The following is a 27194-nucleotide window of genomic DNA, read 5'->3' on the forward strand; positions in this document are numbered from 1 at the left end:
ACCAGAACATTTGTTGTTTTTTCTTAACTGAAGGCAGTGTATGTTGGATGGTACCCTTGTAAGTCAGGTACAGACGGCCTGCTAGAAGGTTCCTCCCTATCTGTATCCTTGTAGAAGGATCTTACAGGACGCCAGAAAAAGCCCAGGCAGTCGGTACCTTAGCAGAGAAGGAACCCTCTATGTCTGAAGCCTGTTGTCTCAGCAGAAGTCTCCTCTGTTGGTTTCCCTGAAGTTTCAGCGGTGAAGAGGTAAAGATTTTTTGGACCGGAACTTCCGGTCAGGGGAGGCGGAGCCGAGCTATACTGAAAAGGAAGCTCAGCACAGAGGAGACGCTGGACCCGCATGGAACCGATGGCAGACTCTCCAACTCGCAAAGGCCAGAAGGCCTCTAAAGAGATCAAGCCTGCCGCAACCCATCCCATGGAGGACGGAGCAGCGGTACAGGTGACTGCAGGGAAGAGTGACTTGAAACCGGGTAAGTGCTTTTGCCATACTTCTTTGGGGCCTAATAGCAGTCCATGTTGAGGGGACCACCATGCCCTGTATTGCCTTCCTGGTTGACAGCCTTGTTAGTATGCTTGCCTCGGCAGCACATATACTGTGATAGATAGAGAGTGATTGTTATTTGTTCTCTCTCTCTCTCTTACTGTTTCAGATCCATCCACAGCCCAGGAGGCCTCTATCAGACCCCCCTCTGCCTCAACGAGTGCAAGCACATCTAGAAAGTGCCGTAACTGTGGGATATACTATCAAGGTCTTATACTAAACCTTTTTGTCATACTTTTATTAATAAAGTGGCAGGACAGGGCTACAGCAATTGCCTCTCAAAGCTCAGTGTGTTTGGGACAGTCAGAAGGAGTCCCAAGGGACAATCTTTCCTCTCAGGAAAGTATTATGTCTAGAGTAGGACCCTCTGTCCTCCTTCCAGGGTCACAAGTTATCCCCTCGGCACAGGCAAGGGATGAAGAGGATCCAGGGGAAGGAACATGTCAACAAAAATCCCAGACTATCCCAGACTAGTTCTACCGAAGACCAGCCCTTACATTCTTCAGATCATTCAGGAAGCCTACCGCCTAGAGTTTTCATCTCAGCCAGTATCAGAGATAACTATGACTTACCCAGCAAAGGAGGTACACAAAAGGGAAGCCCTTTTAAGGGGAATTAAAGAACTGGCAGAACAGAGGGTAATAACTCCTGTGCCGGTAAGCCTGTTTTTCCAAGGCTTTTATTACCACATATTTGTAGTCCCAAAACCCTCAGGGAAGTATCGCCTGAACATAAATCTCAGGAACTTAAACAAGTTCCTAATATACAAAAAATTCTCAATGGAGAATATTTATTTAGTCAGAAAAAATCTGTTGAAAGATGTCTTTATGACTACCCTGGATCTCAGGGATGCCTACCTGCATGTTCCAATTCATCCGGAACACCAGGCATTCCTGAGATTCGCAGTGGTCACAGAAGGAGGGACTGCACATTGGCAGTTCAGAGCCCTTCCTTTCGGCCTAGCAGCCAGTCCAAGGATCTTCACCTACAGGGTCTAGCCTTAATTCCATACCTGGACGATCTGCTGATTTTTGCACTCTCAGCAGATCAAGTAAGTGCAGACACTCTAAAAGTGCTAACGGTTCTACAAACATTAGGTTGGCTAATAAATGTAGAGAAATCTTCCATGAAGCCCGCTCAGGTTCAGACCTATCTAGGTTATCAAATAGATTCCAGAGCTCAAAGACTTTTCCTCCCGTAGGAAGAGGTGGAAAAAGTGGTCTCCACAGCAAAAAGTGCGTGTTATCTTCCTCTGTGCTCAAGAAGACAGATTCTGAGAGTTCTAGGACTAATGACAGCTTGTATCCCAGGAGTAGAGTGGGCTCAGCTCCACTCACGGGACCTTCAGTTCTTCCACCTGTCCTCTTGGAACAATATACAGGAGTCCTTAGACGAGAAAGTGATTCCCCCCCCCCCCCAGGTCATAACTTCCTTGAAATGGTGTACAATTCCAGAAAATTTGAGGGAAGGCAGGTCTTGGGGTCAGTGGCAGCCTTGTAGGATCACCACAGATGCAAGCACCTGTGGGTGGGGAGCTCACCTAGGGGGAGCTCATGCTCATAACACCTGGGATGCTCAGACAGCTCTAGCCTTGTCCAACTACAGAGAACTAAAAGCAGTAGGAGAAGCTTTAAGGGAGTTCGAAAGGGACATTTCAGAGAAAGAAGTCCAGATCTGCTCAGACAATGCTACAACAGTAGCTTACCTGAATCATCAGGGAGGGACCAGATTCAACACCCTGTTAAGATCACTCAGGAAATTATGTTATGGACAGAAAGGAGAGTGATCTCTCTGTCAGCCATACACATAAAAGGGAAGGACAATTGGGAAGCAGATTTCCTCAGTCGCCATTCTATAAAACAAACAGAGTGGGAACTGAATCCCAGAGTTTTTCAGATCTTTGTGCAAAGGTTTGGCCAACCAGAAGTGGACCTGATTTCCACTTGGCAGAACAAAAAAGTAGAAAAATTCTTCTCCCTATCACAGCAGAAGGGCATGCTGGGCATGGATGCTCTGGTGTACCCATGGCAGTTCAAACCAGCGTATGCTTTTCCTCCTCTAAATTTGATCCCCAGAGTTCTACAGAAACTCATTGGGTTCCTGGGCCTACGTCTCATCTTGATAGCGCCTTGGTGGCCGAAGAGAACATGGTTTGCAACCCTGATATCCCTATCAGTAGCAGCTCCTTGGAAACTCCCAGAGCTTCCAGATCAGTTACTACAGGGACCAATTGTTTATCCCAGGCCACAATTTTTCCAGTTGACAGCCTGGTCACTGAACGCAAAATTCTAAAAAACAAAGGTTGTTCAGATAGAGTCATATACACACTCATCCTAAGTAGGAAACCTGTAACAAGGAAAATGTATTCAAAAGTTTGGAAAATGTTCTGTACTTGGCAGAGTCAGAAGAAGGATTCCTCTGCCTCCATCCCTATGATCCTGGAATTTTCAAAGGATAGGGTAGATAAGGGTGTGACAGTTAACACCCTTAGGGTATAGGTAGCAGCACTTTCAGTGTTTCTAAATAAAAGTCTTGCTAAGGAAGGGATAGAGCTACCCCTATAAATAGGGATAGAGTCCCTCCGTGGGATTTAAATAGGGTACTAGAGGCGTTATCTAGTGACCCCTTTGAACCTTTAGATAAGGTTCCCCTTAAAATTTTGTCTGTAAAGATTGCCTTCCTTTTGGCAGTTACGACAGGCAGGAGGGTTGGGGATTTACAGAGCCTGTCCATTAAAGAACCTTTTTTGTTAGTTTTTCCAGACAGGGTTATTTTTTGACCAGATCCATTATATCTGCCCAAAGTAGCATCTTTCTTTCACAGGAAGCAAGAGATAGCGTTGCCCTCATTCTGTGAGAACCCCAAGAATGAAAAGGAGCAGAAATGTCATTGTTTAGATGTGAGGAGATGTCTCCTCACCTATTTAGAGAGAACCGAAGAGTTAGGAGGTCTAGTCACTTGTTGGTTCTTCACTCTGGTCCAACAAAGGGACTGCAGGCTTCAAAGCCATCAGTCTCCAGGTGGATCAAGCAAGCCATGACTATGTCTTATGAGGTTTCAGGTATTCCTGCTCCAGCAAAGCTGAAGGCACATTCTGCAAAAGGGCCCTGGCAACATCCTGGGCCGAAAAAACTGGAGCCTCCTGGGAACAGATCCGCCATGCAGCCACCTGGTCCAGTTATGATACCTTCCTGAAACACTATTGTGTGAAAGTATTGTCGAAACAAGACCTTGTCTTTGGCGGAAAGGTTTTACAGGCAGTGGTTCCGCCCTAAGCTAGGCCTGGATGGATTTCTTTTTTTATCCTCTCATTTGTAGGCCGTCCTGGAAGGATGAAGGAGAAAACCTACCGTTAGTGTACGGGTAACGGTCTTTCTCTGAATCCTTCCAGGACGGCCGGCCTACTTCCCACCCTGGATAAAAAATAAATAAAAAAATGTGTGACAGTTATTAAATAACTGTATCCCTTGGATTTCGGTTGGAAAGTTACTTTTCGTTTACTGAAGCACAAGGTGTGGGTGGGACCTTTTATAAGCTGCAAATTGGGTTGTGTTTCCGGTTGGGTGGAGCCCCAATCTCTCACTTGTAGGCCGCCCTGGAAGGATTCAGAGAAAGACCGTTACCCGTACACTAAGGGTAGGTTTTCTTGACCCTGTCTCACAAAGAAATCAAATATAAATGGACCTTTCCCTTCTATCTGTTTTTTATATTCTGCAACAGACAGTATTCCTTTTCCACCTTTTTATACGGAACTCTTTATATTACTTTTTATAAGAATTTATACCTTTTAGTTTTCTGGCTCTTCTGTTCATTGTGTGCTCTCACTCTAAATTGTATTTTTTTTTCCTCTAACTGTATACTGCTGTAATAGTATTGTGTTTGTAGGGATTTGTAGAGATATTTGTAGGGGTATGTCTTTATTAACAGAGTAGTCATTTATGTCTTAACTATCATTTTGGAGTTCTTTTATTGTTAGTTTAGATGGATCTTGGCCTGACCAGGCTGTCGTGCATCCCCACTCAAGTCAATGCCCTAATGTGTCAGGTCCTTGACCCAAATTTTGCACTGTGCTGGTTTGTGGTACAAAAATGTCATACCCTAGTCTTAGGCCAGCATTTTTTGGTCCATTCGGGGGTGCTCTATTTTCTACTTGTTTTTCTTTTTCTTTTTCTGACTTCTCTATTTTTCTTTCTTTGAGACCTAGGTTCCAGTGAGGTACTTTTTGCGAGTCGCCTCTGAGCTGATTCTGGCCCCACATCACCGCAAAATGCTCTCGTCTTCTGGGAGGCCTCCTACCTGAACAACCACAGACTTTTTCTTTGTCTTTGTCATTTTTGCTGTACTATGTTTTATGCATGCTAAAGATGCCCTACTTTACAGGCACATTAAAGCAGTGGTCCTCAACTCCGGTCCTCAGGGCCCACTAACAGGCCAGATTTTAAGTATTACCTTGGGGAGATGCAGACTAGAGTACTGCAATCACTGAGCAGCAAATGATATCACCTGGGATGTATTTCAGTTATCTTGCAAATGTGGCCTGTTAGTGGGCCCTGTAGACCAGGGTTGAGGACCACTGCATTAAAGGACCCCCCAATGTCTAAAGTAATTTTTTATTGTTGCACTTTAAGCATAGATAAAATCACTGCTCCTGAAAAAATGATTCTTCTTTTTTTTTTTTTTTTTATTGATACATGTCCCCCAGGGCAGTATCCAGACCCCCATACCCCTTTTATGGCCAATTACTTACATATAAACCTTCAAAATATGCATTTTGATTTTTGACTTTTGATTTTGCCTGTTCGGCTCTCATAGACTTCAATGGGGTTTGCTGCTCAGGTTAGAACATTTCTGTTCAGGAGAATTTAAACATGCCATGGTAATTAGCTGTTACTGGGCTCTCCTCCTCACACACCAATCCTGTGTGAGGAGGAGATTGCGGTAACAGCTAGTTACCAATTAGAGTGCACACTGATTGCCCACCAATAAAGAGAACCTGTCACCAGCCCATAAAAGTACCTGTCACCAGCACTTAAGAGTACCTGTCAAAACCCTTTAGAGTACCAAAGTACCTGTCATTAGCCCACCAGGGTACCTGAGTACCTGTCACCAGTCCATCAGAGTACCCGAGTACCTGTCATCAGAGTACCCGAGTACCTGTCACCAGAGTACCCGAGTACCTGTCACTGGCCCATCAGAGTACCCGAGTACCTGTCATCAGAGTACCCAAGTACCTGTCACCAGCCCATCAGAGTACCCGACTATCTGTCACCAGCCCATCAGAGTATTTGAGTAACTGTCATCAGAGTACCCGAGTACCTGTCATCAGGGTACCCAAGTACCTGTCATCAGAGTACCTGAGTACCTGTCTTCAGCCCTTCAGAGTACATGAGTACCTATCTGTAGACCATCAGAGTGCCTGAGTACCTGTCTCCAGCCCTTCAGAGTACCTGAGTACCTATCTGCAGCCCAACAGAATACCCTAGGACCTGTCTCAAGCCCATAAGAGTACCGAATACCTCTCTGCAGCCCATCATAGTCCCCGAGTACCTCTCTGTAGCCCATCAGAGTACCCAAGTACCTATCTGCAGCCCATCAGAGTACCTGTATCCAGCCCAGAGTACCCGGGTACCTGTCTCCAGCCCAGAGTACCTGAATACCTGTCTCCAGCCCAGAGTGCCCAAGTACCTATCTGCAGCCCATCAGAGTACCCGAGTACCTATATCAGAGTACCCGAGTACCTATCTGCAGCCCATCAGATTACCCGAATACCTCTCTGCAGCCCATCAGAATACCCGAGTACCTTTCTGAAGCCAATAAGTGTACCTAAGTACCTGTCTGCAGCCCATCAGAGTACCTGAGTACCTATCTGCAGCCCATGCCTCATAGATTATGTGTTGGGGTGTTTGCTTTACAAAATGGGGTCATTACAGCTTCCTAGTGCTCCAGGGCCTTCAAAAGTGTGATAGGTTGTAATGAAATTCGATGTGTAATTTATGCTCTTAGAACGCCTGAAGGTGCTACTTGGATGTTGGGCCTCTGTATATGGCCAGGCTTGGTAAAAGTCTCACACATGTGGTATCGCCATACTCAGGAGGAGTAGCAGAATGTATTTTGGGGTGTAATTGCAAGTATGCATATACTGTGAGTGAGAAATAACTTGTTATTATGACAATTTTGTGTAAAAAAAATGCCTCTTACTAAATACTCTAAAATGTCTGATTTCCAAAAAGGGATCATTTGGGGGGTATTTGTACTGTCCTGACATTTCAAGGCCTCAAGTAATGAGAAAGGCAGTTGAAACATCAAGTGTGATTAGGTGTGATTAATTTTCAATGATTGGCACCATAGCGTGTAGACTATATTATAGAGTTTACAAGCTATGGTGCCAATTATTGAAAATTGATGGGCTAGAGTCTATAACTTTCACACAGACTAAATAATATCCATTAAATGATAAAAAATTTAATTGGGTACAGTGTTGCACGAGTAATTATCATTCAAAGTGTGACAGTGCTGAAAGCTGAAAATTGGTCTGGGCAGGAAGGGGGTGAAAGTGCCCTGTATTGAAGTGGTTAAAGAGATACATTTTTCCTGAGCTTTTCTTGAGCTAAAGGGGCCAATAATGGTCAACAATAAATTAATATTCATTTAAATGCATGATATTAATTAATAAGTTGAATAAATAACAATTATATATAAAACAATAAATATTTTTAACCACTTAAGCCCCAGCCCTATTTCGGACACTTTTTGTTTACAAGTTTAAATCAGTATTTTTTCCATGAAAACTACTTAGAACCCCCAAACATTATATATATTTTTTTAGCAAAGACTCTGGAGAATAAAATGTCGGTCATTGTAATATTTTTTATCACGCGGTATTTGCGCAGCGGTCTTTAAAGCGCCATTTTTTTGGAAAATTTTTGAAAAATCACATTTCACTAATTTTAAAAAATACTAAACAGTAAAGTTAGCCCATTTTTTTTGTATATTGTGAAAGAACATGTCACGCCGAGTAAATAGATACCCAACATGTTATGGTTTAAAATTGCGCCCCCCCCGTGGGATCGCGACAATCTACGGTCAATAGAGATCTCAATCTGCAACGCTTTAAATTTATTTAACGGTTACCAGTTTTGAGTTAGAGTGTAGCTCTTTTTTTTAAATTATTGCTCACGCTCTGGCGATCGCGGCGATACCTCACATGTGTGGTTTGAACAGCGATTTCATTTGCGGCTCGACTTCCGTATACGTTTTTTTTTGTGCGCGAGCTAACGGTGACGGGGGCGGCTAAATTTTATTTTTTTTTTCCCATTTATTTTATTTATTTTTTTAACTTTATTAAAGTTTTAAAAAAAAAAAAAATCTGATCACTTTTATTGCTGTCACAAGCAATGTAAACATCCCTTGTGACACCAATATGTAGTGACAGGTACACTTTATGGAGGGATCGAGGGTCTAAAAGACCCTAGACCCCTCCACTACACTTCCCTGTATGCAAAACGCCAAAAACGGCATTTTTGCATACAGCCGTTTTTCAAATTTGCCGCCTTTTGTAGCGCAGTAACCCGGAAGTGACGTCATGGACGCCGCCTCCGGGTTACGTCATCGGAGACCCGATCAATGCCATTTCCGGCATTCATCGGGACTCCATCCAGCCCTCAGACGTGCCGGCTGGCTGCTCGGGGCTCCCGATGGAACGGGAGCCCCGGGCAAAGCCACGGAAGGCGGCGGGAGGGGGGGGGGGACGTCCCCTCCCGCCCCCCCCGGGTACCGATCGAGCGGCTCCCGAGCCGCATCGGTCGGTACCGACGGAAAGCCAACCTTCGGCTCTAAACCATGGTACCGGGATGGTGCCTCTAGCTAGAGGCATCATCCCGGTACACTACTGCAAAGTTTACCGACGTAGACCTACGTTAGTATGCGGTAAGTGGTTAAAAAACTGTCATTTTCGTTTTCAATTCAGGTTTCGTTTTTTTTGGCCAAGTGCAACTTGCATTTTTAGTTTCGGCACCAAAATTTCTACTCAAAACTGTCATACCACTTCCTCATTTTGAAAAGTACACCTGTGAACACACAATAAACATTAAACTATTTACATAACAAGCCAACCTTGACCACTATAGCCTAAAAAAACTCAAAGATCACTCTCTAAAGTCGGGTTACAGTTGAATTCTAACAGCTTAGAAACATCTTGTGTTCATGCATATTACAGGGCTGATAGGTTGCAAATTTTTACTAGCATAGAAAAAAAGCTTATATTCCAATGCCACTATGCATATAGATAGAGAGATGAATGACCACTTTAGAGTCATGATCTGGGCACAGGTTGTGAATAAATTTACACAATATATCCAACAAATTATAACCAACAGATCCTACTCTGCCTTTTCCTACTCCTCTTCTGTGTGAGTGCTTGCTGCACGCTGCTTCTATGTGCATCTCAAAGATAAGCATAGTACTGTGTTTTGTGATGACGGACACCAATTATGTCACATAATTACTGTTTACGGCCTGATTTTAGATGCATGCAACCTGCTGTGTGACCATGTATAATCATCTGTTATGCTAAATGCTATGACATATTTTTGCCAGACTTCACATTTACTTAACAACTGTGGATACTGTCATTCTCAGCCTCAAAATGCATTATGTGTATGGATACCAATCTAATCTGCTATAATCAGATTGAATAGTGCACAAATGAAAATAACAATACAAAAAATACAATACATAAAAAAAAAAAACAATACATAAAAAAAAAAATACATAAAAATTCAATCAATGTCGATCAACAAAGGCAATAAACATCAGTGCATGTCTGCATTGAATACTCATGGCTTTCGAAAGTTATAGGCAGCCAAGACCCATTACCTCTCTGCCTAAAGGCTAAGTTTACCTTTAGTAGCATGCTACAGCCTATATTAGGGTGTAACATGCCCCACCTTGCACCACCAGTGCTCCCCACTCTGTGACAGTAGGTGGGGGATCTTCTCCCCGCACCCACTGTCTCAATTTGAAAACAGCATGGCTGTGCTGGGCTCTACAGCTCATTATATTTCTGTCACAGTGTAGCTGTGCTGGGCTCTACAGTTCATTATATTTTTGTCACAGCGTGGCTTTGCTGGGCTCTACAGTTCATTATATTTCTGTCACAGCGCGACTGTGCTGGGGTCTACAGTTCATTATATTTATGTCACAGCGTAGCTGTGCTGGGCTCTATAACTCATTATATTTCTGTCATAGCGTGGCTGTGCTGGGCTCTACAGTTCATTATATTTCTGTCACAGCACGACTGTGCTGGGCTCTACAGTTCATTATATGTCTGTCACAGCGTGGCTGTGCTGGGCTCTACAGTTCATTATATTTCTGTCACAGCGTGGCTGTGTTAGGCTCTACGGTTCATTATATTTCTGTCACAGTGCGACTGTTCTGGGCTCTACAGTTCATTATATTTCTGTCACAGCGTGGCTGTGCTTGGCTCTACAGTTCATTATATTTCTGTCACAGCACGACTGTGCTGGGCTCTACAGTTCATTATATGTCTGTCACAGAGTGGCTGTGCTGGGCTCTACAGTTCATTATATTTCTGTCATAGCGTGGCTGTGCTGGGCTCTACAGTTCATTATATTTCTGTCACAGCACGACTGTGCTGGGCTCTACAGTTCATTATATGTCTGTCACAGCATGGCTGTGTTGGGCTCTACAGTTCATTATATTTCTGTCATAGCGTGGCTGTGCTGGGCTCTACTGTTCATTATATTTCTGTCACAGCGCGACTGTGCTGGGCTCTACAGTTCATTATATTTCTGTCACAGTGTGGCTGTGCTGAGCTCTACAGTTCATTATATTTCTGTCATGGTGTGGCTGTGCTGGGCTCTACAGTTCATTATATTTTTGTCACAGCATGGCTGTGCTGGGCTCTACAGTTCATTATATTTCTGTCACAGCATGGCTGTGCTGGGCTCTACAGTCCATTATATTTCTGTCACAGCGTGGCTTTGCTGGGCTCTACAGTTCATTATATTTCTGTCCACACAGGAGGTACGGGCAGACAGCTTACTGAGAGTCTGATCACGGATGCTTATGTTTTACAGGCTGCATTGTAAAAATATAATAAATGCTAATCTTTTCACCCGCAAAAAATGCACATTTATTTATTTATTTATTTTGATAGGTGATTTTATCAATTAAGCTCAAGAAGTTAGAGGGAGAGAAGTGTTGACTTTCTTTCTCACATCTTCAGTTTTTCTTTTACAATACTAATAGGAAACATACACACACACAAACTCTTAAAGTATGAAAAAAAAACACTTGTTTAATTACTGCTATGTAAACTTGTCTTTAGCTAACAGCGTGAGGTCTCAGTAGATCTTGCACAGCAGTCAGCTGGACCTGTAAAAAGTTCACTAATTGCTGTGTTTCATGCAGTTAATTTAGTTTTTCCATCTGCAAGCACAATTATGACAATAAACCAGTGATAAATTACAGACTCTTTCATGTTTTTCTCTACCTGACAAAGACAATACTCTCCATTAGAAGCAGCCTTCATATAACCCCTGGCACAGGACATATTGTTCAGCTTCAATGAGAGTGACATGTCTGCCCCATAAGTGGTGTGCAGCCCTTAGGAATCAGACAATGGCCATTTACAGCTCAGGCTATTAACCTTGTCTCAGCTATGTAAGAAGAGATGTTGCAAAGTTTTGTTAAATAAAAAAAAAGAATTTAACTGTTTGAGTAATGTGGTCTATACATCATCCAAGTGTTCTTGAGAATAAGATGATTTTTTATGCTTTGCCATACTTGCACTGCAATAATCAAACAGATCAACACATTTGTGGCATAAACTCTTAATAAAAATGAAAGGATTAAATCTAATCGCCTGCATAGCTTATGTAGAAATTTTAATATATCTGCCCCAAAGGATTAAGGATCTAGAGAACTTGGAAACGGAATACAGAATAAATAGGTATTTAAAAAAAAAAAAAAAACAAGAGATAGATGATTATCATACTGTATATGGCTTCAAATTACAGAGATATTTTACTAATAATACAGTATATTTTTTATAAAGATGGTTGCAAGCAGTAAAGTGAGAAAAATATTACATAACTGGGAATGTAAAGTCCAGTATTAAATAATCTATAGTAATGCTCCTAATAATGTCTTGATAAACTATGTAACCTTTGTAATAATTAAAAAAAAAAATAATACTCAGTAGTGTACGGGCACTAGTCATAAATACTGGAAGGAAATAACAGGATTGTTTTGTAAAACATAACGGTAATAATAAAAGGAGTATTAAAAAAGTAAAAAAAAAGTGGATCTGGCAGTAAAATGCAAGGTCTGCCTATTAGGTCCAATTATTTTAAAAAAAAAAATGTAACTAAGGAAAAAAAATCGGCAGATTACATATGGCACTTTTCCACTGCAAGTACCGGCTCGTACCGGCTCGGCTCTACTCTGCCCTGCTTGGCCCGGTTTGCTTTTCCACTGCTGATACCGCATGGTATAGTGTCGGAACAGTTCGGTACGGTACGGTATAGGTTTGCTTTTCCACTAAAGTAGTACTAAAGTTAAGTGGGTGGGATAACAATGGGGTGGGTGGGATTCTCTGACCAATCAGTGGCTAGTAGTGACTGCATGCAAAGGATTGTGGGATATGGTACCAGTTTGGTACCTGTTGGAACCACAATCGAGTAGGTACTGTTTTTTCAGAGCCGTACCGTACCGTTCGGTTCCATGCAGTGGAAAAGCAAACCTATACCGTACCGTACCGAACCGTTCCGACACTATACCATGCGGTACCAGCAGTGGAAAAGCACAAAGCGTGCCGAACCGTTACGGTTCCATGCAGTGGAAAAGCGCCAATGACCCCTAGATCTTGCTAGAAGTAGTTTTTTTCCTGGCCTAGAGTACCTTCTCATGAAATTAGAGCTCCTCTGTATATGTATAAATCTTCTGCCTCAGACAAAATACAAAAATAACTGGATAATGCAAACAGTACCTCACAAAAGTGAGTACACCCATTTTTGTAAATATTTTATTCTATCTTTTCATGTGATAACACTGAAGAAATTACACTTTGCTACAATGTAAAGTAGTGAGTGTACAGCTTGTATAACAGTGTAATTTTGCTGCCCCCTCAAAATAACTCAACACACAGCCATTAATACCTAAACTAATGGCAACAAAAGTGATCACACCTGTAAGTGAAAATGTCCAATTGGGGCCCATCTAGCCATTTCTCCTATCGGTGTCATGTGACTTGTTAGTGTTACAAGGTCTCAGGTGTGAATGGGGAGCAGGTGTGTTAAATTTGGCTTTATCGCTCTCATTCTCTCATACTGGTCACTGGAAGTTCAAATCAACATGGCACCTCATGGCAAAGAACTCTCTGAGGATCTGGAAAAAAAGAATTGTTGATAAAGATGGAATAGGCTATAAGAAGATTGCCAAGACCCTGTAACTGAGCTGCAGCACGGTGGCCAAGACCATACAGCGGTTGAACAGGACAAGTTCCACTCAGAACAGGCCTCGCTATGGTCGACCAGAGGAGTTGAGTGAACATGCTCAGCGTCATATCCAGAGGTTTTCTTTGGGAGATAGACGTATGAGTGCTGCTATAAATATATATATATATACACTATCTCACAGAAGTGAGTACACCCCTCACATTTTTGTAAATATTTTATTATATCTTTTAATGTGACAATACTAAAGAAATGACACTTTGCTACATTGTAAAGTAGTGAGTGTGCTACATTGTAAAGTAGTGAGTGTACAGCTTGTATAACAGTGTAAATTTGATGTCCCCTTAAATAACTCAAAGCACAGCCATTCATGTCTAAACAGCTGCCAAAAAAAGTAAGTACACCCCTAAGTGAAGTGTCCAAATTTGGCCCAAATTGTCAATATTTTGTGTGGCCACCATTATTTGCCAGCAATGCCTTGGGCATGGAGTTCACCAGAGCTTCACAAGTTGCCACTGGAGTCCTCTTCCACTTCTCCATGACGAAATCACGGAGCTGGTGGATGTTAGAGACCTTGCACCCCTCCGCCTTACATTTGAGGTTGCCCCACAGATGCTCAATAGGGTTTAGGTCTGGATACATGCTTGGCCACTACATCACCTTTACCCTCAGCTGCTTTACCAAGACAGTGGTCCTATTGGAGGTGTGTTTGAGGTCGTTATCATGTTGGAATACTGCCCTGCAGCCCAGTTCCTGAAGGGAGGGGATCATGCTCTGCTTAAGTATGTCACAGTAAAATTCAGCATTCATGGTTCCTTCTATGAACTGTAGCTCCCCAGTGCCAGCAGCACTCATGCAGCCCCAGACCATGACACCCCCATCACTATGCTTGACTGTAGGCAAGACACATTTGTCTTTGTACTCCTCACCTGGTTGCCACCACACACACTTGACACCATCTGAACCAAATACGTTTATCTTGGTCTCATCAGACCACAGGACATGGTTCCAGTAATATATATATATATATATATATATATATATATATACTATCTTTTCCCTTCCCATTTTGTCTCATACCTTCCACTTATATTCAGCTTAAGGTTGTATATATGCCTAATTTTTTTGTTCAACCAGCAGCTGAACAAAAAAAAATGAATGGATTTCCCCATCTACACAATAGATGGAGGAATCCTCCCCACTGTGCTTTTGTATTCTGATAGCAGAGACTCCTCCGCTGTCAGAATACACTAATCCATGCTGTAGCTAATTGGCTGCAGTAACTGATTGAATTAAAGTTTTCCTACAGTCCTGTTCAATGGAAGGCAAACTGCTGTTGCTGTGTAATGCAAAGCATTTACTGGCTGTCATTTTGGCAGCAAGCAATTGCAAGCAATAGCGGAAGGGGGAGCAAAAATAGGGAAAGAAATTGAATATAAGCAATGCATTCTCTGTTGAGGTTTTGCTCATGTTCAAAATCCTCAAGTGGTTAATTCAGTAATAAACCCAAAATCAAACATTTATTATATTGCAGCTTACTAATTCTTGGCTGGGTTCCTCTTTTTTTTTCTTTCTTTTATTTTCATCTAGTAATCTGGGCAGTAAGTCTGTTGTTTTTCAGCAGAACAAGCTCTCCTGTAGAAGGCGATCTATTGATTGTTTTCTGTCCAACAAGGAGTGCCAAACACAGATCAAAATTCAGCCAGTCACTGCCAAACCAGCCAAATTTCAGTTCATGTTTACTCTAAGTGTTAGCTTAACACTCTGAAGGAAATTTACTAAAACTGGTGCACATAGAATCTGGTGCACCTGTGCATAGTAACCGATTAGCTTCCAACTTCAGCTTGTTCAGTAAGGCCCCTTTCACACATGCTGTCCGTTTGTCCGTTTTTCATCCATCCGTTGACGGATGAAAAATGGACATCAATGTATCTCTATGTAAAAACGGATGACAACGGATGATCATCAGTTAACATCCGTTTTCATTCGCTTCCGTCAATGTCCGTTTTTTTGAACGGATGAATGCCCTATTTTTCATCCGTCAAAAAAACGGATCATATGAAAAACGGATGACAACGGATTAAAACTGATGACAACGGATGAAAAACAGATGACAACGGATGAAAAATGGATGACAACGGATGAAAAGCAGATAACAACTGATGAAAAATGGATGAAAAATGGATAACAACTGACGAAAAACGGATGACAACTGACGAAAAACGGATGAAAAACGGATGAAAAACGGATTTAAAACAGATGAAAAATGGATGAAAAATGGATGAAAAACGGATGGAAAACTGATACATTTGACGTGACTGAACTGATGAACTGAACGGACCATATGTGTGAAAGGGGCCTTAAGCTTTGACAATAAAATCTAAAAGCTGATTGGTTACTAAGCACAGCTGCACCACATTCTGTGTGCACCAGTTTTAGTAAATCTCCCCTACAGACTCCTCCATACCTGGACAGAAATTAGCTTTTGATTACCCTATTCTCTCCCCTCTTCTAACCAGTCTATCAATAACACCTTCGCTGCCTCTCTTCTCTTCATCCTCCTGCATTTCTCTCCCAGTAGAACATGATTAGCTGCCAACAATAGTTTGCTCATACTCTAACTTCCTTCTCCCCTGTCCATGATCATTTTCCCTCAATTCTCCAACTATGCTCTGCTCCAACTTTAAGGCTGGGCATACATGGGGAATTTTTTATCGATTCAAAGAAATTTGGACTAAAGCTATACAGTTCCAGAACAAAAATAAAATAATAAATCCAATGATAGGGTATTGAAGGCCTTGTGTAGGTCAAGGGATAATAGCATTCCTAAAAATGCAGATTTTGGCATTTTGAATACCTTGAAGTGCAGTGGAGGGAGCTAAAGAGTACATGTCACTTTCTTTTGCAGTCACAAGGGATGTTTACATTTCTTGTGACAGCAATAAAAGTGGTCAGATTTTTTTTTTTTTTATAAGGAACAGTTTTCAAAATAAAAAGTAAAATAATATAAATAGGAGAAAAAAAAATATAAAATGTGTTCAAATCACACAAGGTATCGTCCCGATCATTAGTGCGAGTGCAAACTTTCTAGCAAAAGACCCCTCCTCTGTAATGCTAAACTGGTAACCATTAAAAAATTTTAAAGCGTTGCCTATGGAGATTTTTAAGTACTGTAGTTTGTCACCTTTCCACGAGTGTGCGCAATTTTAAAACATAACAAGTTAGGTATCTATTTACTTGGCGTAACATCATCTTTCACAATATACAAAAAAATTGGACTAACTTTACTGTTTCGTTTTTTCTTTAATTCAGTGAAGTGTATTTTTTTTTTTTTAAATTGCGTTTGAAAGACTGCTGCGCAAATACCACATGACAGAAAATATTGCAACAACTGCCATTTTATTCTCCAGAGTCTTTGCTAATAATAATATATATATATATATATATATATATATATATATATATATATATATATATATATATATATATATATATATATATATATATATATATATATATATATATATATATATATATAACAATGTTTGGGGGGTTCTAAGTAGCTTTCTAGCAAAAATACTGATTTTAACTTGTAAACAACATGTGTCAGAATAGGCCTGGCCCTTAAGTGGGTAAATAGCCCTGACAGATTTACCTAGTATACAGTATTTACATTTCAGGCTTTGGGAAGTAAGCAGGATGTTCATGGAGTTTTAAAAATAGTCATATTTCTTCACTTTATTCAATACCTTTTCTTCTATTTAGTTTTTTACAATATATTTAATATTTTCTTATTATCTATTTACTGAAAATTAAAATGCTATTTAAAATGAATCTGAGTGTCTGAAAAGGCATTAAACGGTGTAAAAAACTTGAACATAACATCATTTCTTCTCTTAAGTTGAGCTTGATCCTACCCTTCTTACCTCCTGAGCCTCCGTATTAGTCAGTTACATTTCCTATCCCTTGGTTGACCAATAAGGAGGCTTGGGAGGCTGGCAGTTGTGGGATAAAGCATTACATTTATGTGAAAAACACACACATCTTTAGTAGTCAATGGGCCCTTTTAAACCTTGCAGATGTTTTGCATTAATGCATGAGTGTTAATGCATGTATTTTTCACATTCATGTGCATTGCATTACGGCAACCCATTTAAATAAATGGTTTGCCAACACACAAAAACATGCAAAAAAAAGACATGCACCTTTTTTGCAATTCAGAGCACCACAATGTATGGTAGTGCATTACTGTGCGTTGCCTTAAAATGAATAGAGCTGCAGTATGCTAAAGTATGTTTTATACATTGGCATGCATTGTGGTAACACGTATGTTAAAAAATACCTTTAGATCTAAAAATTACTTAAAACCTTGTATATACTTGTATATTTCTAAAAACAGAGACTCTGAAGAATAACATTATGGTAGGTCCAATTATTTATGTCACCCAATATAAGTGCAGCAGTTTATAAAGAGAACATTTTCAAAAACAAATATAATCAAGTTAGATTTAGTGCAGAAAAACACAATACATTACACATTTTTTGTAAAATATAAAATATGAGGTTGTGCAGAGTAAATTAATACCCAAGCCTAAAAATTGCATGTGCCCGTGAAATGGCCATAAATAGTTTTAAAAGCTCTCACAGGTCATCAATTTACATTTCATTGTGAATAATGGACCTAGAATTATTGTTTATACTCTATTGCATATGGTCATATGTAAACATTTGTTGGAAAGGGGTTTAAGTGCTTGGGTGTACCTCTAACTTTTTACAGGTTTTTCACTTGATGTCATTGTTATTGCATAGAGGACTAAAAGTGCTCCATCCTTCTTTCCCAGCCACAGCCGTCCATGAAAGTGACAGCAGAAACCAGAAGTGACAAAATTCTCCTCACTTTGGGTTCTTACTGGCTAGGGGAGATTAGTGAAAGTGGTTTCCTTGTCTTCTACCTGTTCACACCAGCCCATTCTCCCCTATATTGGCGTGCATATTGTGTAGGGGAGGCCATTTCTGGAAGTCTGTTGAAACAATTGGGCAGCTATAAAGCCACCAGATTGCTTCCATCTGAAAGTCACTAGTTTACTTGCCAATATTGCATAAATTTCCAGCTGCATTAGCAGCTAAGAATGTGTATAAAACCCTCCTGCTGCTGCTGACATATGGCAGCTAAAGGGTTAAGCATACATTTGTAAACAGTATAACATTTGCCTTTATTATTTCAAAAGAGTACAGCACTGTTTATTGCCACTGGTGAAAGGGAATTTCCACCTAATGTTTTAGGAACTTTAAGGAATTGAATTACAGAAAAATATTTTTTTTTTACATAGCATACAACATTTACCAAATGTGAATTATTTCCAATTAACAATTCACTACTCAGCCACAGAGGAAACTTCAAGGAAGTTTTTCCTATGAAAAACACAAATATATCAAATCCACCTTCACTTAGGCTTACAAAATAGAAGCAGTTGGAAGTGAATTATAACATAAAATAGAATGTCAACTTAACAGCCAGTAACTATCTGTCTTTTATGTAATAACTGCTTTCTGTTGGTAAAAAATGTTATTGAAAAGAAAGCCTTCTTGCCACGGTCCTTCTGCAGCAGTACAACCTGGATCATTACAGTGGATGCTTTCACTTCCAAGAAAAATTATCTCACAATATCAGGGCAGAGTACAGCTGGTCTACTCTGGATGTTTGAGGTCATCAAAGGCTTCCACAGTTTCAGGATTCCAGATCTTGGAATTACACCTTTACAGATCATAGCTTTAATTGATGTCACCAGAGAAGAATAGCCCTTGTTAAACTGACAGTAATAGTTCAAAAAGCCTAAAAACTGTTAGATGGTTTTTGAGCTAGCAGGACGCAGTCAATAAGCATCAGCGCAGACTTTGACCCTATCCATTAAAAACCCATCTTTGGAAACAATGTTCCCTAGAAAGGGTACCTCCTACAATTCTAAGACATTTTTTAGCCTTGGCAAAGAGTCTATTTTCCCACAGACATTGTAGGACTATCCTGATTTAATGACAATGTTCCTGAAGGATGGTGGAATAGATCAGAATATCATCTAACTACATCACCACGCACACCTAAAAGAGGTCTCAAAAGATTTAATTTATGAAGTACTGGTAGACCGCAGGGTATTACACAAGCCAAGAGGCATCACAAGATATTTGTAATGTCCATCCCCAGTGTTGAATATGTTCTTCTATCCATCCCTTGCCTTTATTTGGATCAGATTGTAAGCACCTCTCAGGTCACGTTGTAGATACAGAATATCTGAGCTAAACTTAAGCAATCAAATAGTTTAGTAATAAGAGGTAGAAGATTTATATTAAAGGGCATTCAAGCCCTAGTAGTATATACAGGGTCACAGAGTTCCATCTTTCTTAATGACAAAGGAAAAAAAAAGTTCCAGCCATCAAAGGTGGATGAAGCCTTTTTTCAAATTTTCACAAATTGTTCACTGCTAACTCTTGTTATTCCAGGGAAGCAACACTGAGAAAGTAGGAGTCAGCAGCATTAAAATTTGCAAACTGAAAGTGCTGGGAAAGAAATTTTAACAAATAGTTTGCTGGGAAATGTTTATTTCATTGTTCTCAATGTGTTAAATGAAAAAAAAAAAAAACTTGGAAGGTTTATTACTACTTTTAGTCAATGAAATGGTCAAAAAGTAGGGAGGCAGTAAGACGTTAGCAATTTGTTTAGAAAATCAAAGTAATCAGCATAGATGGAAGGGATTTGAGTGGCGTAAGCTTGGACCACTGTAGTAACTAGAGAGACGGGAAAACATTGAAACGTTAGGTGGGTGACTTGAGAGAAGGAAAAATAAAATAAAAAAAGGACTTTTAGGTGCTGAAAACCCTGAGGAATGGAGACACTTCTCAATATCCATAAAATAATCAACTTATTAACATATCCTGTATATCATTACAATATCAAAAACCAGTTTACAAAAAAAAATCAATCCTAAGGAATAATTATCCCATTCACAATCTATATAATTATATGGAGAGTATTTCATCTCCCCTCAATGTCTTGGCATATAAAGAAAACCCTTATTTTTACTTTATCATGGCTAGACCAAGCCCAAACATACATGATGATTGGGTATATGCTGACTGAGGATACTAGTATGCCTAAATGCGTTTTGCAGGATAGCTACTGTAGGACACATGGAGGGGGTGTCAATGAAAAGATTGACACATTAGAACCTTATTGTTCACAATGTACATAATAATATCTTAAACACTATTGTAACTTAAACATCTTAATACGTACGTCTATACTCACATATAGTCTTACACTGTTGGTTTAGCGAGTGGGAATGGTGCAACTGGACACATTACCAGGGGAATTAGAAAGCCCAAGGCAGCATCAACCCATCAAAAGGAGAAGGCTATCAAGGGGCTCTGGACATATGTGCATATGTGCATGTGCTCTGTTATTATATGAATGGTGGGTGTGCCACTGGGCATGCAATGCATGATGAACATGTTACACATGCCCAGCAAAGTTGAGATCCAAGGTTACCAACATCCAGCCCCACACTGCCAGTCTGACCTAACGCATGTTATCTGATGTACGGCCATGTGCTAAGAGCTGCATATCACTCGGAAGCCCACACCTCAGCCATAGATGCAGCAGTGGGCTGGGCCATCCCTTCTCGTCCCACCATGGACCAGCAACACTGTGTAGTTGGCAACCCCTATACTCTGTTAACTTCCTAATGGTCATGTCAAATGGGCAACCTTTAATGCAGCCCTCTTGGTATAGCTGGCTGTGGGGTTCCTGGGCTGGGGCATCACATTTGTAAGTGCCCTACCACTACCCTTACTACACCTTCTCTGGACTTGTGGTAGTAGACTCTCTAGATCGAGATTTCCCCTTCTTTCATCCTTCCAGTTCCTTCTCTTTTTCCTCTTCCCCTTTCCTAACTCTACTCCTTCTTCCCACTTCATATCATTTACCCATCAACCATCCCACCTCCCCCTTTTGGGTTTTTTTTTCTCCTTCCAGCCTAGGGGCATAGGTCCATGAACATCTGCCTGACCATGGCCTTAAAGATAGTCTCCTAGAATGTTAAATGCCTCAACTCACCTGAGAAGCACACTGGTTGCCTTTTTGCGATAAGGAGGCAAAGAGCTCATCTGGTTTTCTTCCAAGAGACACATTTCATAGGTGACAAGATCCCTAAATTACAGAACAAATGCATCCCAGTCGTTAACCACAGCCCTTCATCCTCCTCTAAATTAAAGAGGACTAGTATTCTCATCACCAAATAATTTCCTTGGAAATTCCTTAAAATGAAAACAGACCACAAGGGCATATTTCTCTTACTTAAAGGAAAAATACAATCTAAGATCTTCAACTGGAAAACGTGTATTTACCCAATTCCCATCCACTCCCGGTACTTGAAACTTTCCAATCTCCTTTAGACAGCTTTCTGTAAGGGACCATTACACTTGGGTGCAACTTTAATCTCATTATGAACCCTCACAAAGACTCACCAGCAGGGGCTCCCCCCTTACCCGCTCTGTCAAAACATGATTTAGAAAGCTTTTACAGTCTCACAAACTGTATACAAACTGTATCCTCCATCCCCATATGAAGGTTCTTTTACACCCAAGAGAATGACTTTACCTTTTATTCTTTAACACATGGCTCCTATTCCAGAATCAACTTTTTTCTAGTGAAACATTCCTACATCCCCATGGTTTCTAAGACTGGTATTGGCCAGATTGCACAATCTGTCCATGCCACATTATTTATAGAAGTAATACCTACAGTACATAAAAGTCTCCTATGATGGTTACCTGGTGTCTCGAAAAGATGATACTACAAACCCTGGAGGTCCAAGTGGATGTGCTTCATAATTTGACCACCTATTTTTATACTAACAAAAGCTCCATAGGTGATCCATTTTTTTGCCTGTACCTGGGCTCATTCTATCTTATCTATATATTTTTTCAAGTGAGGTCCCCAGGACTGGATACTGTATTCTAAATGAGGTCTAACTGCAGATTTACTGTATAAAAGGGAATCAGTGATGCATCCTATAATTATATTCCCTTTTTCTACTGCATGGCCAATTTTTGCTCATTTTCCAATCATCTGAGGTAGGCAATGCACTTAAAGGAGATTGGAGATGGCTCAGACAAAGGTTCATAGTTTAAAAGTCTTTACAAAGATGATAATTTTTTTATCTTGCTATGCCCCTAGCTTACTGAACAGGGCTTTGGTGGTGGCCACCTGCGAGGGGTTCATGTCTCGCTCAAACATACTGTTACGAAATGTATGAAAAGTCCCTACCTAGAGCTGATGTAGGACATTTACTACTACTTCCCCTTATACTAGGAGTTTGTATTTAGCTTTAAGTTCCCCCCAGGTCACCTAACAGGAACTTTATGGATGCTAAGGTAGAATGGCTCATGGAAAGCTAACAAGCAGATTGCAAACTGTAATGTAGTAGACTGTACTATAGCAGTCTGGACTGTAGCAGACAATACAATAGCTGAATAGACAGTAGTGGGTTGGAATGTAGAGACAGGACAGTAGTATACTGGGCTATAACAGTGTCTACAGCAATGGGAGATGGAGGTGGCACCAGATCTGGAACAGGGAAAGTGAGTTACTGTGACACATAATGAACAGTGGACAACTCTGTTAGAATGGCATTATATTGTTTTTCCCTTTTTTTCTCACAGTTTTTCATAGAAAAAAAAACTTGATAACCAGCTGGTAAATGTATGGAAACCATAATTTCCGTAAATGTGGATTTACCCATGTGTTAAAATAGAATTATAGTGATTTGAATGGAATACATTTGATACAGCTCTTCACAAATGGTTTGATGAGTATACAAGACAGTATCATCATTACAGCTGTTCTCTCTGTAGAAAAATAAAAACTTTTCTTGTGTAACATTTAAGAGAATAAATATGCATCTGTGTACTCTGCTTGCCTACCTGTTTTGGGGTCAACAGAGAAATAGGGTTGTCCTTGGAGAATACTGTAAACAACTCTGGCACTGTTTCCATATGTAGGGTCATCACCATCTGTAGCTGTCACCTGAATAACAGAGGTACCTGCACAATTAAGAGAATTGAACTGTTAAATGCATGTTTAATATGGTTGTTATGTTATGTGCTGTAATATGTAACACAGTACATTGAATTGCCTGTGGTTTAAAAAAAAAATATTTCAATAGTATAGATTCACAGTAATGGCATATTTTTTTTTTCTGAAACTACATACAGACATAACAAAGATGCAACTATTTGTAATATCCAATCCTGCAACTCAAGCTTGGTGTCTATGAAATAATAAGCACCAAAAGCAATATACAGTATATTTCCTGTTGTCATGTTGATCCAATGGCTTCAATAAATTTTAAGTCACAGACCAGGAGCAAGCACAATATTTAGGAAAGTCAAAATTAAATCAAAACTCCTAACATCAATACTTGTACTGGGTCAGTGATCTAAAGTACTGAAACATTTACTCAGAATGATAGTTAGGCTGTTACTAAGGAAGGATAAACTTTTGGTCTGAAAGGCATGGTCACAGAGAAAAATCCAGGCCGAGACCACCTTTTTAGAGCTTATTGTCTTAAATTTGCATATTTAATTGTAGAGCCCATGTGTGCATATTTTAACTCGATTCAGGATTACAGACAGAAAACCTCTGAGACCTGACTGACCCTCGTCTTCCTTATCCCAAAAGAGGGGAAATCAACACCAAGGGCCACAATGTTAGGCTCATGGCCTTTTTTATTTTTTTTTTGTGCATGAATGTCCTGGCCAAAATCCTCACAGAGAGGATAAAACCATACTTGACAAAGTTAACCCAACTAATGGGTGTTCGCTGGCATTCATTGGGTGGAAGTTAGCAACCTCCCTTGTCTAATTTTGGCCACAGATGCTGACATTTGACAGAATATATTGGATGTTTAAGGATTAGATACATTGTTTAATAGGAGCTAGAGATGGCCTTGCGGTTCACCCGGCGGTCGGTTCGCGGCAAACTTTGCTCGTTCACTGTCCTCCGATCATGCGAACATATGGCGATGTTCGCGGCCACCAAATTCTTTTACATTGTGAAGAACTTTGACCTATGACACATCCATCAGGTGGTACAGGACAGCCAATTGAGACATTTCAGCACATGGACATACCCCCTACCTTATAAATAGACCTGATCTGGCTGCCATTTTACATTCTGCCTTTTGTCAGTGTAGGGAGAGGTTGCTGTGTGGAGCAGGGACAGACTTTCAGTGACACAAATCACTCAGTAATAGGTCCACAAAAGTCCTTTTAAGGACTGGTATAGGTTTACTGTCTAAGTGTCTATATTCTGTCTTTTGTCAGTGTAGGGGGAGGTTGCTGTGGGGAACAGGGACAGACTGTCAGTAACACAGAATGCTTGGTAACAGGTCCACAAAAGTCCTTTTAAGGACTGGTATAGGTGTACTGTCTATATTCTGTCTTTTGTCAGTGTAGGGAGAGGTTTGCTGTGGGGAGCAGGGACAGACTGTCAGTGCCGGTTCACACTGATGCGATGCAGGAACACTGAGAATATATCAGCGTGTTCCCCCATTGCATCCGCAGCACAGGCAGTTTACACTGCCATATGCAATATCAATTTAAAGTCAATTCAAAGATAACGACACCCCCAGCTCAGATCGCATATCGCAGTGCGATCTGACAGTTCACACAGAATCGGATCGCACTGGTGTGAACCACCATGCGATCTGATTCTGCTGCGGACCAAAAAATGGGCCCTGTGCATGTTCACTGCGATTGTGGTGAAAATTCAGCCATACAAACTGTATGGCTGAATTTGCACCGCACAGACATCGCAGTGTGCTCCGAATTACATGCAATCTCTGTGATCACACCAGTGCGATCCGATTCTGTGCGAACTGTCAGATCACACTGCGATATGCGATCTGAGCTGGGGGGGTGTCGTTAACTTTGAATTGACACCCCCAGTGTATCACATATGGCAGTGTGAACTGCCTGTGCTGCGGATGCGATGTGGGAACACGCAGATATTTTCGCAGTGTTCCCGCATCGCATCAGTGCGAACCGGCACCGAGTGACACAAATCACTTGGTAATAGGTCCACAAAAGTCCTTTAAAAGACTGGTATAAGTGTACTATTTGTTTGTGTGCAGTATATAGGGGTATAATACACTTATAATATACTTTCTAATATAGAAAGCATATTATAGTGTATTTGGGTACTGCAGAAATTTTGCCTCTTTCACTGCATTAACTCTGCTACACACAGTGACAAGTTACTAGAAAATATTTTTCATAACTGGTGTGATAAACCAGTGGCCCCCCAAAATGACAGATTGAAGCGGTGTGTTATATAACAATATACTTTCATAATAGTGCATTTGGGTACTGCAGAAATTTTGCCTCTTTCGCTGCGTTAACTCTGCTACACACAATGACAAAAGTTACTAGAAAATATTTTTCATAACTGGTGTAATATACCAGTGCCCCCCCCCCCCCCCCAAAACGACAGATTGAAGCAGGGTGTTATATACCTCGCTATATACATATACCGCGCTTCTCTAGAGACTTTTGTCACAGGGTCATTTTAAAAATGACAGACAGAGGAAGAGACAGGCCCGTCTGCAGGGGTGGTAGGGGTAGGGTAGGAGCACCAGGCCGGAGCCAAAGTGGGAAGTTGCAGAAGGTGCGTTCGATTATGTCATAGGACGCACCAGACTTGGTTGAGTGGCTCACTCAGCCTTCCTCTTCTGCACCCTCCTCATCCTCTCTATCTGCACCCTCTTCACTCTCTGCTGTGTGCACCCCTAAAGACATCACCACCACCATATACCCTCGGCTTGAGTCACAGGAATTATTTTCCGATCCATCACAAGACATTTACGATGCACAGCCATTCTTGGCATCGGATCAGGAAGAGGAGGTAGCAACAGCCGCCACTCAGGACTCTGACGACAGTACCCAGATCAGCCGAAGGAGGTTGGTCCCCGCTGTTGCTGCCTACTCCGAGATCTCTAATGTTAGTGGTGGGGAAGGTGACGTCGATGATGCAGAGGCATAATTTCTGCAGTACCCAAATACACTATTATGAAAGTATATTGTTATATAACACCCCGCTTCAATCTGTTGTTTTAGGGGGCCACTAGTCTATCACACCAGTTATAATACTTTTTTCTAATTGCGTTTGTCACTCTTTGTAGTTGTAGTATCGCTGCAGAACCGCTCACCAGTCACAATGCTGCACAATACAAATCCACTATATTATGCTTTCTATATTCATCCAGCATTGCGACTTCCTCATCTTCCTGCTCCTGCTCCTTGATGGCTTGATCAATGACACGACGCAATGCACGCTCCAGAAAGAAGGCGTAAGGTACAATGTCACTGATGGCGCCCTGGCTGCGACTGAACAGTTTGGTGATCTCATTAATTGGCCACAGAAGTCTGCATGCGTCACGCATGAGCAGCCACTGGCGCAGTGAAAAAAAGCCAAGCTCCCCAGAACCTGTGCTGCCGCAGAGTTCGCACAGGTAGTCGTTAACTGCACGTTTCTTCTGGAGCAGCCTATCAAGCATATACAAGGTTGAGTTCCATAACGTCGGGCAGTCACAAATAAGACGTCTGACGGGCTGGTTGTGTTACCGCTGAATGTCAGCAAGGCGAGCCATGGCTGTGTAAGATCTTCTGAAATGGGCTGAGATTTTCCTGGCCTGCCGCAAGACATCCTGGACCCCAGGGTATTTGACAAGGAATCACCGCACGACCAAGTTCAGGACATGTGTCATGCATGGCACGTGTGTAATTTTGCCCTGTTTCAGTGCACTGAGCAGACTGGCAACGTTGTCGCACACCACTTTACCATACCAACTGTCAAACCGAGCGGTGTAAGCCACTGATCTGCCTGTGAACGCAAAGCTGAAAGGAGTGCAGGACCAGTGTGGCTCTTGGCTTCCAGGCACAACAGATGCAGCACAGCATGGCAATGTCTCACCTGGCATGCCAAATAGGTTCTGGGGATCTTGGGGGGTGCAGCAGAAGAGACGGTAGCAGCAGAAAAGGAGGAGTCACCCGAGGAGGAGAGGGAGTATGGAGTAAGTGGAGGAGAAGAAGAGGCAGGCTTGCATGTAATCCGTGGCGGTA

The 27194-nt window shown here is 41.2% G+C and overlaps 1 protein-coding gene across 1 annotated transcript in view; it reads right to left on the reverse strand.

The window, feature by feature from the left end:
- CDH18 (cadherin 18) overlaps positions 1-27194 on the reverse strand; it is an 850149-nt gene that overhangs the window by 357023 nt on the left and 465932 nt on the right. The window contains exon 4 of the mRNA XM_082258418.1: positions 22998-23117. Coding sequence (XP_082114544.1) covers positions 22998-23117 — 120 coding nt within the window. The remainder of the gene's footprint in view (positions 1-22997; positions 23118-27194) is intronic.

Source organism: Pelophylax lessonae (genome assembly GCF_965119305.1).
Source record: "Pelophylax lessonae genome assembly, chromosome: 5".
Lineage (NCBI taxonomy): Eukaryota > Metazoa > Chordata > Amphibia > Anura > Ranidae > Pelophylax > Pelophylax lessonae.